We start from the raw sequence: 14,380 nt of genomic DNA on the forward strand, positions 1-14,380 counted from the left end.
CATGTCCCTCATCTTCATCCCCTACATCCATGTCCCTCATCTTCATCCCTACATCCATGTCCTCATCTTCATCCCCACATCCATGTCCCCATCTTCATCCCCTACATCCATGTCCCCACCTTCATCCCACATCCATGTCCTCACCTTCATCCCTACATCCATGTCCTCATCTTCATCCCTACATCCATGTCCTCATCTTCATCCCTACATCCATGTCCTCATCTTCATCCCTACATCCATGTCCTCATCTTCATCCCTACATCCATGTCCTCATCTTCATCCCTACATCCATGTCCTCATCTTCATCCCTACATCCATGTCCTCATCTTCATCCCTACATCCATGTCCTCATCTTCATCCCTACATCCATGTCCTCATCTTCATCCCTACATCCATGTCCTCAGCTTCATCCCTACATCCACATCTTCAATTTTATCCCTACATCCATGTCCCCATCTTCATCCCTACATCCATGTCCTCATCTTCATCCCTACATCCATGTCCTCATCTTCATCCCTACATCCACATCTTCAATTTAATCTCTACATCCATGTCCTCATCTTCATTCCTATATCCATGTACTCATTTTCATCCCTATATCCATGTACTTATTCATCCATAGTTTTATCAATTCTCATCTCCGACCTCACTCCTATACTTATCCCAGTCCTCATTCACATCTTCATGTTCTTCCAAAACTTCATCCTATTTCCATCCCCATCTTCTTCTCCATCCTTATCCCATCTCCAATCCCATCCCCAGTCCTACCTCGTTCCCGGTCTCCTCCTCAGTTCCCTTTTTGGTTTGAAATAATCTGTCTGCTTTAGCTTGATGAAGAACTTTACCTTTTCTTTTGAATGTCCACTCTACTCTACTCTCTACCCAGAGAAGAAAATAATTACACCTAGGCTATAAGGGAGGACTGTTGGTAGTGAGCGAATTAGCACTGAGTTCCATTGGGGTTGATCTGGCATTTACGTTGGCCACTTTCCCTTTTACATCCTCTTAACTGGTATGATGTTTAGCTATGGGTTATGTACTATAATTTTGAAGACTTACCCAGGGAGGGCCTCATCTTAATATTGTTTTTATATTTCTAAATGCAAGGGGAGCAATGAAGTCAATACAGAGACTCAGGCACATGCTGAGTGGGATCTACCTACCTCTTTGTCCACCTATGTCACCAACACATACACTATTACCTTGAAATTCATGGAGAGTTTACATGTGTTTGCTATCTTCCCCCTAGTTTAGCCTTATCATTTCCAGTAATTCTGAATTAGTTTGCAGGGATACGAGCACCAAGGAACAGCACTGGTAACATTAGGCCACGTTGCATTTTATGATGAGAGTTTTTATCTAATTAAAAATCGAACAATTTCGATGTTGCATCTATTATGATCCATTAGGGAGCAGACTGACCTCTGCAAGACATCCCACTTAAGATTTTCACAAACAAATCAAACAAATTAGCAAGAATATTGTGAGTGGGAAGCATGGAGCTCGGTGGTTTTCATTCATGGTTTTATTAAGAAGCAAACCCCCAAATTCGTCAAAGTAATTCCACTTCCCATAGGTAACACCGCTTCTCCTACCATTTTCAGGAGGTGGGAAATGTATCAAGATGGTTTGAGTTAACTTTCTCATCATGAGCCCTCATAAAGAGCACTGGTTAGTAAGACAATAAGTGAGCATGTTTTAATTAGAAAATGTGGAATCCAAGCACTTTTGCCAGAAAGACGATGATAGCTTAAAAGAGACATCAGGAGACTAATAAAAGTTAAAATGCATTAAGTAGCCACAGTGAACTGAAAGGTAAAGTCACGGGACGTTTGAGAAGTGAACCAGAGAGGGTGATGAATCAGAAATGGGTGGGAGAGAGTCAGCCAGTGGAACTGACTCTTTCTTTTTCATTGAATTCAGTTGCAAACCTCCTTCTGTGCCCAGGCAAGCAAGACAATTCGGTGCCCTGAAATTCCTCTACCTCCTACCCTGGCCACTCTACTGTCTACCCAGAGAAGAAAATAATTACACCTAGGCTATAAGGGAGGATTGTTGGTAGTGAGCGAATTAGCACTGACTTCCATTGGGGTTGATCTGGAGTTTTCGTTGGCCACTTTCTCTTTTACATCCTCTTACTGGTATGAGGTTTGGCTTTGGGTTATGTGATATCCTTTCCAAATCAGGCTCCGTGTGGGCATGTGATTCTGCCCAGCCAATCGGTGTGTTCTGCTCTCTAAGTCTGGGAGATGGATAGGTCAGTAGTGCTGGGTATGATCCCAGCTGGGTTTCACGGGCCTCCATCAAGAGAGTGGACTTAAAAATTGGAAATAGCTAGTAGGACCTAGGGATAGTGGAAGTGACCTGTGTTGTAGTTGCTGTACTCTGGAAACTGAGTTCCAGGCCAGTTTAGTCTACAGAGTGAGACCTTGTCATAAAGAGACAAAACAAAACACAAGTCTAGGAAGAAGAGCTTCTTTCCAATGAGTTTTCTAGGCTATGAGCATGTAGCTCACAGGGCCTGTAACGGTGCCAGCTAAGCAGGGGTCCTCTAAGAACTATGTTCAGAAACACAGAAAAGCCAGGCTGAGACAGATGCCTAATGTCCAAGTGTAAGTACTTGAGTCCACGTCTGCTAAGGACCTTGTCTCTTTTTTCCAACTTAACACCTTACATTGCATTTGCCTGATATGCTGACAGGAGACAGGAACATCTGCCCCGTGGGTTTTTGTCTCAGGCAACTGATGTGAAGCACCCAAGCCAATGCTTGGCACAAATAACACATTTCTGACAGCAGTCTGCCAGGAAAAAAGAGCCCAAAGGGCATCCAGTGATTTTGGAATCAGGAAGTTTTCTAGCAGGTCCACTTTCTCCTCACAAGGACCTTGATGGAGAAGCTGGGAGGTTGAACTTGGTGCCTTTGGCACCCTGCTTGGGGGCACACTGAGAAGGGAGACTCTTACTCTGAGGACCAGAGTACCCAGAATACTACATCCACATTGCACTGTCTCAATCTTAGGAACCTTTATGTTTTTCCTTTTGTCTGACTGAGTTGGGGATGGTGGGTGCTTTCCTTAATGACCCATCTGATGGGTGTCCCTCAATATATGTTTTCAGGCAGAGTAAAGAGCACCTAGGGTGATGGGAAATGAAAAAAATTACAATAACTTAGCAGGATTTCTGATAATCATTTAAATAATTTAATAAATTATATTTATGCACACATGATTAAAGTACTGATGGCAGAAACTTGGGGGAGGATGTTTGCTGTCTTGAATTAGTTACTACGATCTAGAATTAATCCTGTAAGTGATTTAAACATACCTAACAAGTTAAAGGGCGAACCTTCTTATCTGGCCTTCTAAAAGCGAACAATTCACAAATAGGACTGAGAGACGAACTCCAAATTGATGGGTGGGCTTGGAGGCAACGAAGTTACCTGAGGAGAGTTTCCTAGACACACACACTCATATAATACACTAGAGTCCGCAGCTCCAGGTGGGCACAATGAGCCTGCACCTGGTGATGGATTACATTCCTAAGGACACAAGATCCCAACTCACAAAGGCAAGGAACGCTAGGGCCAATAAATCAAAGGAACCCTCAAAAACATTGCAGAGCCCATTTCCCCTGCCCGGGAGAACTACAAATGCCTTAGCTGACTTCTGTGAGGAGAAAAGCATCATCAAGAAGTCAGAATTAGAAAGAGACTCACACTTCTATAAGCCTCTCCCCCATCTGAGCCCGATAAAAACATCCCAGGGGAAGACTTCAGGAAATGCCCCAAGGGGGTGACAGTTGATATTAGCTGAGTGAGAGGAAGAGCACAGAGAGAGAGGGAGAGGGAGGGAGAGGGAGAGGGAGGGAGGGGAGGGGAGAGGGAGAGGGAGGGAGGGGAGAGGGAGAGGAGGGAGAGGGAGAGGAGAGAGAGGAGAGAGAGAGAGAGAGAGAGAGAGAGAGAGAGAGAGTTTTGGTTTTTTTGAAACTGTGAACTTAACCCAAGAATCTTCAACATTTCACACAGACTCGGTACAGTCTTGCTCTTCCAAGGCACGACCACGAGGTGGCCTCCGTCCTTAATTGGGTCCCCAAGGCATGGGCTGTGGAGGGATGAATTTTTATAAAATGTTCTTTGTACCTGGAGGCTTAACTCTGGTGACTCGCAAGCGAGAAGTTCGAGCCGTCAACACTTTAATCAGCTCAGCACTTTTTAATTTTACAAGAATGGGGCCAAATTGTGAGAGGACGGATTCTCCTTGGACACCTCTGCCTTCGACATTGGCAAGCCATACCGACTGAACGTAGGCTAGAGAGGTCTCGAGTAAGATGTAAGGCTTGCGCCGTTCTTACTGCACCTTGTAATTTGCACGCATGCCACGACATGTTATTTATTTTCTTATTAATGGGTCTGAGTGTGTTTAACACCACAAGCCATAAATTGCAGAGCAGTGGATTAGACGAGGTGCTCTTTATTTTCCTGCTGATTGTTAAAGCAATGTGGGGTTTGAGATGCGTCCCCCCACTACCGCCCAACGCAACTGGCTCTCCCTCCGCTCCCTCCCCCACCCCCACCCCCAGTCTCACCTCCATCCAAGAACCAGCTCCCTTGCTTCTATCTCTGAAGGTGGGGCAAACAAGAAAGACATAGCCTGGCTTCTCGCTGGTAAGCTTGCCTATTGAGCAGCTCTGTTATTGAGATTAATAAGCTGCCAGTTTCCAAGGAAGACTAACAAAACAGCAAAATTAAAGTGCAGTGCGACGTGAAATGCTTCTGGTGGCCAGGCGGGATCATGGTGTCAAGAAGGCAAGGTAAAGCTATAAAATAAGGCTGAGCTTGAAAGGCTAACCTAGAGGTCTCATTAATTTCCATGTTGCCTCTGATGAGAATTTAGAGGGGCATAATGTTTAGCAGTATGGAGAATCAAGCCGCCTATTGATTTGAAAAGCGCTTCAATGCATTTGGTTCACTCGGAATGAATTCTACTCTTAAACCTCACTTGAAAACACTAGGAAGAGGTGGAAGGGAGGAAGCAAACAGGTTACCTTGCTTTAATATTCTCCAGATCAAACATGTCAGTGACGCTGTCAGAAAATTAATCCTTCGGCAGAAAAATCAATCTGAGAACAAGTTTGGAATAGTCTTTGGACTCAGCATGGTGGGGATGTTTCAACAATCTGTCTGCTTCTCTGTGAAAACCTTATTTACTAAAAGGTCTTGCATCCCAGTTCCCAAGTACGCACTACTAACAAAACACTCAAATTAGGCCAGGATGACTTTGTCTTGAAGGCAGAAAGGTATGAGGTTTCCTGATCTCAGGGTTAAGACTTCTTGAACGTGCTTGTTAAAGCTCTCTGTGTGTTCACCTCTCAGAGCTCCTGCCTTGGCTTCTGGCTAAAAGGACAAACAGGCTGACCAAGTGAACAGCCATCACACCTGTCTCTACACATATGCCAAAGTTCTGTTTGGAATGAAAAGCATGAAAATTGTGAAGCCAGCACACAGAGATAAAGCAGCCCCCCGGGACCGAGTTTTCCTGCAGCCCACGGTGCGGCCACCAAGGGTGGGGAGGCCTCGAGTTCACTGTGCCAAGTTGCCACGGATTTACGGTGTTGACAAAATCATAAAGGTATTTTAGGTGGTTTAGTAGAAAGGAAGCCAAAACAAATTACCCTTCACGAGAGTTTTATTAGAAGAGACACAACAGCACCATGCTACAGGCAGCCATTATGGGGGCCTGAAAGGAGAGGCAGAACCTTCGCTTAAAAAGGACAAAGGGAGTTAGTGACTTAACTTAGTGCCAGGAGTCACAAGCAGGAAGGCACTAGGTAAAGGCAAAGATAGAATTCAAAGTTGTCTTGGGCCTGGGTATCAGAGGGGGCTGGTCTTACAGCTGCAATGGGAGGAAGAGAACTCTATTTTTTATAAGAGGTGTGACGTCACAGAAGGTGTCCCTGATCAGCTCTTCTAGGAGATAGAGAAATCTAATACCTGGAGATGCTGCAAAGAGCTCCTTATATCGTGCCCAGCTTCCGATCTCGACAACCACTCAGTCCATATCTAATAATCTCCATAGATCATTTTTTAATCTGTGTCACTCATAATGCATTGATTTCACTGTCTCCCTGGATGAGATAAGTTAATTTTCTGTTTTCTACTAGGATACGTATCGTTTCCATTCCCTACCTTATCTAGTTCCAATCATCACGGCAGTTAGGAACACGCCATCGGAGTCAGGTAGACGCGAGTTCAAGTCCCACCTTTGCAATTTGATACTGGGTGATGTGTAACTTAGTATTCTGAGTTTCAGATCTCATTAATGCAATTGTCCACCCACTCATTCAATCCAAAAGTATCTCTAAGTAACCCGGATGACCTCAGACTCGTGATCTTCCTGCCCCACTCATTCCAATGTTCCCTGAATTTCAAATACGAATAAGAACATGAAGGGCTTACGGGATTGAGTGCTATATGTATAAAGCTAAGTGGCAAGGAGACATTTCTGAAAAAGAAAAGTTCTCATTCAAGACCTCTACAATTCTGTAGAGTAAATTCAACATAGTTTCTAAAAAAAAAGTGTGTGTGTAGTGGGGGAAAGATAGTTACCATGAGCTATAAATATACCAGCCAAGTTGGTGTTTGCAAATGGATGCTCTTATGTTCCTGAAAGTTCCAATTGGTTGACCAGTAGTATTAATATCTGTATATGATTCTCTTGATTTCATGACCTCCTGTATTCTATCACAAAATGTGTTCCTTATTTAGTGACAGCCATGATGCACAGAGCTCCTAAGTCAGAAAGCTGACTCGGAGCCCTCAGTTCTGCGCCTGAGAAAGCACTGACCACTGAGATCCCTTGGGAAATCTTCCTCCTACTGTAGCACTCACTGTGGGCCCCTAAGCAAAGTACCAGTTTTCCCCTCAACAGCCATGCTTTCCTCTCAACTGAACCTGTTGTCCGGGCGTCTTTTGATTTTATTCTTTTGCTTAAATTGCCCAAGTGACCTTTCATTTCACTTTGGAGGGAATGTCCCAAATCTTTATCATAGAACAAAGCTCTGTTCTCTATGTCCTTACCTATTTTTCTAGCCTGCATCCCTTCTCTCGCACTCTAGAGCTTCCCCTCCCTTCCCATCTCTTTCTCTCCTCGTGTGTGTGTGTGTGTGTGTGTGTGTGTGTGTGTGTGTGTGTGTGTTGTATGCATATGTACCTTGTTTTGGAACACAATTTTCTCCACTGTTGTGTACGATGGTTTGTTTGGCTGGCCCAATAGCTTCTGGAGATTTCTTGCCTCCACTTCCCATTTCCCACAGACATGCTGGGATTACAGATGCTTGTGGCGATGTTTGGCTTGGTGGGTTTTGGGGATCAGGTTGTCTTGCTTTTACAGTTAATGCTTTCATGCACTAAGCCCATCTCCCTAGTCCTAGAACTCTCTTCAAGCCTTACTGATGCCCATTTGTCATGGGTCTGACTTCTCTGTACCTCTCATGGCCACTTTCACTGTGGGAGAGATATTTATTTATTTATTCACTTGTTGGTGCTCTGCCTCATCTGTCTATCATTTCTGCAAAGGCAAGGCTTGATCTCTCTCTCTCTCTCTCTCTCTCTCTCTCTCTCTCTCTCTCTGTGTGTGTGTGTGTGTTTGAGTTCCCAATGTCTGGCACATAGTAGGTCTTCTCATAAGTAGTTCTAGAATGAATCATGGATGGCCATCTTGAAAAGCAATGTGCAGACTTGTTTATAGCCTGACGGTGTGAATGATTAAAGTCAGGGTTTCCGAAGTTTTAGAATCTGGGAAGCTTTGCACTGCTTAGTGATTCTCCTTGGTCACCTGCTACTCAGACATTTGGAGGAGCTCGTCTCAGCAAAACACAGAGGGAAAGTTGGATCCTGTCACCGAGATACTGCTACTGGTTTAGACAGGAGAAGCTGACTTCTGACACTTCCCAAGAAACTGCCGAGTAGAAAGATTCCTGACCTTGGCTCTCTCTGCAGAGAAAAACTAGATAGGTGATAGGAGACGGCAGGCAGGAAGCAAGTCAGGACTTGGTTCTTTTCTGGAGGAAGGTGGAGGGTGGTGATTTATTGTACAGGCTTCCTTGTACAGGGGTCCTCTATCATGTACTTACGTTTCGTGGCCATGTTATGGCTTATGGCATTGTGGGTATGACCGAGTTGGTAGAACTGCCTATTATAGCTCGTATGTAAACGGACTTCGATTCTGGAAATTTACATGCATTGTGCTCTAATGGAACTAACATTTATACAGAGTGTATAGAAATGTATGTGATTTCTATGTGTTCAGCTCTACGTGTGAATAGCTCTCCTTACTGCTGTGTGTGTGTGTGTGTGTGTGTGTGTGTGTGTGTGCAGTCACACTTTCTACCTTATGTTTTGAGATTCTCACTGAACCTGGAATTCATGAATATGGCTACATTAGTTAGTCATTGAGCTCCAGGGGCCTGTCTGTCTCTCATTCTCCAGTGCCAGAATTACAAGCACTTGCTGTTATGTTTGCCTATTTCATGAGCTCAGGTCTTTGTGCTTGCATAGCAAACCCTTTGCTGACTGAGCCATCTCCCTAGCCTAGTTCTGTTTCCCATGTCCTATAAATCTATGACTCTGTAACTAGTATTTCCCATTCTTTAGGTTGTTAAGACAAACTGAAGAAACATCAGATGGTTTAAGGATCACTTTCCAGGCCTCTTTAAGTCTGGTGGGGACATCAACACACAATGCCGAGAGGCAAGGACCTGTCCCCACTGGTTTGAAAGAAACATTGGGATTTGGCAGAACATCTCTGGGGATGGCAGGATGCCTGTTCGTTACCTCCAGAGTAGGAGCTTGTACATCACTCCCAGAAGATGCAATGAATGAGGGGGAAGTCATGAAGCTGTTAGTAAATTTCCACTTGGGGTTCTCAGTTTGTGACTGCCCCACTCTCAGGCTTCAGAACACCATGCCTTTAATGGCCCTTTCTCTATCGCATGATGAACTGAGTCTTATCTATTATTAAAGAGGTGCAGTGTCTATCAGCATATACAGTGTACTTTCTGCTTATGTGTTTCTCCCTTCTTCATGTTGTGTGAGAGCTTGGAGAAGAATGTATACATTTTATTCACCACCTACCCAGTCTCCAACATTCCTCTTGGGAATTCAATACCCATCTGATAACAAGAGAGAAAAATTAACATTGTTTTAAATAGATGTTTTGCTTTTGAAAATTTCCCTTTCCTCTCTTTTTATAAAGGCTGAGCTAATGAAACCACAGTTATGCTGAAATTATATTCTATGCAGATTTATGCTACTTACTTAATTTTAATTGTTCTCTCTCTCTGTGTATGTATGTATGTATGTATGTATGTATGCATATGTGAGTGCGTGTGTGTGTGTGCATATGTCATATGTGTGCGTGTGTGCACATATAAATATGGGTAGAAGCCAGAGGTTGATGTTGGGTATTTTTCTTAACTGCTCCCTACCACAGCTTTTGAGACCTGGGATTCGTCATCAAGTAGGTTGTCTGGTCAATGAGTTTCAAGGGTCCTCCCACCTCCTTCCATACCCTACCCTTAGTGCTAAGGCTGTAGCTATGTGCTACTGTGCCTGGCTTTTACATGAACTTAGGGGATTCAAACTCAGGCCCTCAGTAAGCGCTGTATCAACCGAGTCATCTCTCCAGGCTGTTCTTCATTTCAGAGCCAGGGATTGAACTCAGAGCTTTACATATATAAGGTTAGTCCTCAGTCATTGAGCTACATCCCCATGCCAGAAAAAAAAATAGATTCCAAAAGTGCTGTGGTGGAATTGATGCTAACGTTTTCATGTGCAACTCCACTGTCCATTCAAGTCCTCTGTGCTCTGATCTGCGAAGGCTGAAATTTGGCTTGATTTCTGGGACTCGCCCCAGTCCTGGGCCAGATACTCTCATTCCTTAATCTTTCGGATCTTGAACACCCTGATCAAAGAACAGGCAGGCGCTTCTCTCACTTGTCTTTTCTTTCAGATAGACTTCAAGGCTTTGGAGATCCTGTCTATGTGCAGAGTTCATCTTTGATTCCCCTTTCCCAAGCACATCACTGAAGACGACCAGTCCTTGGAGAAAAGCTACTTGTAGAAGGGCTCTGCAGAAGCACTCTAGAGAGCAGAGAGCAGGGGCTGAGAGAGATTACCTCCAGACAGTGGCGAGTGACCCACTGCTTTTGTGGGTCCTTTCAACCACATGCTCAGCAGGAGGACATTTTCTTAGAAGTGGTTCTTCAAGACAAGCCTCCCAGGAAGTTAACCGATTTCATCAGAAGCTGGGAGATATATTTATATGCATCCTTTTGAAATATGCATATCTTATCATTTTATGTGTCTGAATGTTTTACGTGCGTGTACATCTGTGTATAAACACATGCATCCATATATGTTCTTATGACCCAGGGGAGACTACTTTCAAGTAGCAGGGTCTGGCCCTGTTATTTGGGACAATTTAATGCAAAAGATACAGGTTGTTCACCTAAACAGGTATCTACCTCCCTTACTGTGTGGGGATCTTGAGGGTTCCAGGCAGGTTTCCTCATAACTTATCATCTCTGCGACATCAGAGACCTATTGCAGGAATGTCCCTTTTATCTATACTGCAATAATAATCATCTGCTTAGACCTCACTGGATCACTTCCTGGTTCCACTGAGATAATGTTTGAATGTATTAATATACATAGAAACTACATGTTCATATACACACGAAATGCAGAATAAGGGCTTCATTCCAAGAGCAACTGGAAGTCATACAGCCTCGTCCCTCTTTTCTCTTATCTCGCTCTACTCAGAAACCCCTTTTTCATGTATAATCATCTACTAACCCAAAAAGGGAGTGAGAACAAACTCCTGAGTGCTTCCTGAACACAAGGAGGCAAACCAGAAAATCTCATCTAGCTCGGTTGACCAGTAGCTTCTGGCACGGCTCTTGGGAGATTGTTGCCTTAGTGGGGATGTTAGTAATTATCTGTTTTGTATAATCCATCCATACGATTTTTACTGCCTTGACATCTTTCAAGCTTTAGAATTAGGGTTGTAGGCACAGATAAAGACCATGTCCTCAGAGGAAATTAGAGGTGAGTGTAAGTACATTAGCGAGCACGAACCATACGCCAATGCTCAGGATCTCACTGTTTTAAACTTTAAAGAAGTCGCGGATACGCAACCAACTCCAAATGGTACCGCTTTCTAAATTGCTTCCAGCTGTGGCTAGAAAATCCACTAGCCATTTCCAGAAACACTGCGGATTATTTCTCCTCTTCAAACCCAGAGTGATTAAAACCGACATGAGCATTTTCAGAAGCATCCGTACAAATGGATGGCTCTGTGGCCCTTTCAGATAAGCAGACAACGGGAGAACCAAGGCGTGTGGGGATGGAGTCGCAAGGCTCTACGGCATCAGACAAATCTACTCATGGCCTTCACTGTCCATTGCTGGCTTGTCTACCACACTGTGTCCCCAGGGTCCTATTTGAGCCTCTCGAGGAATGTGTGGTTTTTTTTTAGAAGACCAGGAGTGAAAGTGGGTGAAGGAAAGAACGCAGAGAAACAAAAACAAAGCCAGACCCAGGGATAATTTCCAGATTCTTCCTTCCTAACACAAGTGCCTCCCTGTTCCGCTGTTTGTTTTCTCCACATCCCTGTTTGCCCCAGAGCCATCAAGCTGTTAGTGTGTACAGGAGGGAGTAAAGTGGGCCAGCAGGTTGGATGAAATATAAATTAAAATTAGACTTCTGTCAGTCTGGAATCGGGGATTGTTTTCAAGGTCTCCCCAAACACTTAATTTCAAATGAGTCTTCATTTATTACTTCAAGAAAGGCCAAATGCATAATTTATCAGCAGCATTCAGTCAATATACCCTTATAAGCACATTTCCCATGAGCCTTTGAGTAAAAATATGTTATGCTAATTCTATTAGTTGGGTACACAAGAGCTGTCTAAGAAAGTCAACAAGCATTAAAAGGAGACACATGTGAACAAAGAAATACTGATCAACCTATTGTCCAGGGTCAAATTACCAAGGGATAAGGAGGTGTTAAGCTTGTCTCCTAATGCTGTCAATGTCTCTCCAACCAGAACTCAGAGCCACCCAGAGCCATGTGACTCTGGTGACTTAGAGTAGGGAACAGGGACTTACCGCGTCTCCAGCGGCACGTTACTGTTCAGCACCCAGCTGTCCTGGAGCTGAACGGACTCCGGCGTGGTGGCCAGGTCATTGGGTGCAGGAGCTGGGGCGTGGATTTGACTCCGCCGATTGGTCAGTGAGTTCCTGTTGAGGGAGTTGGCAGAGGAGTGGTGGTGGGACAGGGTGTGGTTATGAGGAGGTGGCAGAGGGGGCCTCAGCGTTGACTGGCTGTGGTGGTTCGGAGGGCCTGGAAGAGAGGAAGGAGAATCATCAGTACCTGTGGGTTCTAGCCTCAGGAACTCTGCACCTATGAGGTGGGCTTTGTAGTCAAAGCATCCATGTCTATAGTGACTGAAAGCCACAAACCAGAGATAGCAGGCAGGACTGCATAGAACAGCCCAGTGTTGTTAGTCACAAACAAATACCGCGCTTTACTTTTTGCTTATCAATATGCATCAATTAGAGCGCAAAGAGGATTGAGATTAGAAAAGCCAAGTAGACAAGGGATAGAATTAGCCCCAGAATTATCTGATATTGCAATGGAAGAGATAATACAGTCAAGGCTGATTCTGACTGTGGCAAGTTTTTATTCCATTTCCTGGTAAGATTTAAAGGCCCAGGTCCTGTAAAGCAGGCGAGCGACAATAAAACCCCGGATATTCATGTAGAAGTGGAAGACACAATAATGGTTACCAGAGGCTGTGCTGGTTGGAGACAGGGAGAATTTGCCCAGTGGACTTAGACAGGAAGGCCAAGCTCTGGGGTAAAGCATGTTTCCCACTGAAGGCTAGTCTCCTGAATGTTTCGGCACAGAGAAATGCCATGTTTCAGGAGGCAGGGATGCTAACTCCCTGGGTTTGATCATCACACAGGGTATGGAAGTATCAAATTGTATCCCATACATTTGTGCAATTGCTGTCTGTCAATCAAAAACGGTTGCTGGGCCAGGGAGACAGCTCAGTGGGTAAAGTATTTGCTGTGTGAGCAAAAGGATCTGGATTGAGATCCCCAGAACTTATGTAAAGTCAGACACAATAGTGTTCATCTACAATCATAGCCCTTTGTTGGTGAGATGCAGAGCAGTGACAAGAGAATCTCCAGAAACTCTCAGGGCAACGAGCCCAGCACACAGTGGTGAACATCCAAAAACGCTGTCACAAAGGAGGTAGATGGTGAGATCTGATACTTCAGGCATGGAACACACACACACACTCACACAGACACACACACAGACACAGACATACACACACACAGACACAGACACACACACAGACACACACACACAGACATACACACACACACAGACACAGACACACACACAGACACAGACACACATATATATATATATACATATACATACACATCATACACACAAATACAGACATACACACCACCTACACATAGAAACTCAGAAACACATACACACATATACACATATACCACATACACACATTTATACAGACACATACATATACATACATACACACATGCACACATATACACACTTACAGACACACACATATACATATATACACACATGCACACACATGTATACATACCACATACACACATATACATAAACATCATATACACACTTACACATACACACATACACACACCACATACACACATATACACATATACACATTTACACACACTGCATACACACAGTTACACACAGACACACATATACATACATGTACATGCATAGACACATACATGCATAGACACATACATATATATACACATCACATACACACTTACACATACACACATTCACACACCACATATACACATACACACATACACACATATACACACATCATATACAATCAATTACACACACACACACACACACAAACACACACACACACAGTGTTCTTCAGAGGATCCAGGTCAGTGTTCTCCTGAGCAGCTAAAGGCAAACTGTAGGAAACACTGAGGATCTGTACTTTTGGAGAAGGTTTCCTGGGTTTTTAAAAAGTTGACAATAAAAAATAGATAAACAAATAAATAATTAGGCATAAAAACATACATATACTTGTATAGACATTATTTTTTTTACAAAAACGAGAGCCTGCCGGCCCTCTCTGACTTTTTAGTCAGGTTGATAGCTGTTCTGCACTAAGAGATGAGTCCTGAGAACAGGGTCTGCAGAAGGTCAAGGGAGATGTTTCAAAATCACAGTCCTGGCTCCAAATCACAGGCTATCTTTCAAATACTGAAA

At 43.9% G+C, this 14,380-nt stretch overlaps 1 protein-coding gene across 3 annotated transcripts in view; it reads right to left on the minus strand.

Moving 5' to 3' along the window:
- Positions 1-14,380, minus strand: part of Tenm2 (teneurin transmembrane protein 2) — a 935,438-nt gene that overhangs the window by 280,769 nt on the left and 640,289 nt on the right. For all 3 annotated transcript variants that reach the window (XM_032911994.1, XM_032911993.1, XM_032911992.1), the window contains exon 4: positions 12,166-12,400. In XM_032911994.1, coding sequence (XP_032767885.1) covers positions 12,166-12,400 — 235 coding nt within the window. The remainder of the gene's footprint in view (positions 1-12,165; positions 12,401-14,380) is intronic.

The sequence above is a fragment of the Rattus rattus genome, chromosome 9 (assembly GCF_011064425.1).
Source record: "Rattus rattus isolate New Zealand chromosome 9, Rrattus_CSIRO_v1, whole genome shotgun sequence".
In the NCBI taxonomy this organism is placed as follows: domain Eukaryota; kingdom Metazoa; phylum Chordata; class Mammalia; order Rodentia; family Muridae; genus Rattus; species Rattus rattus.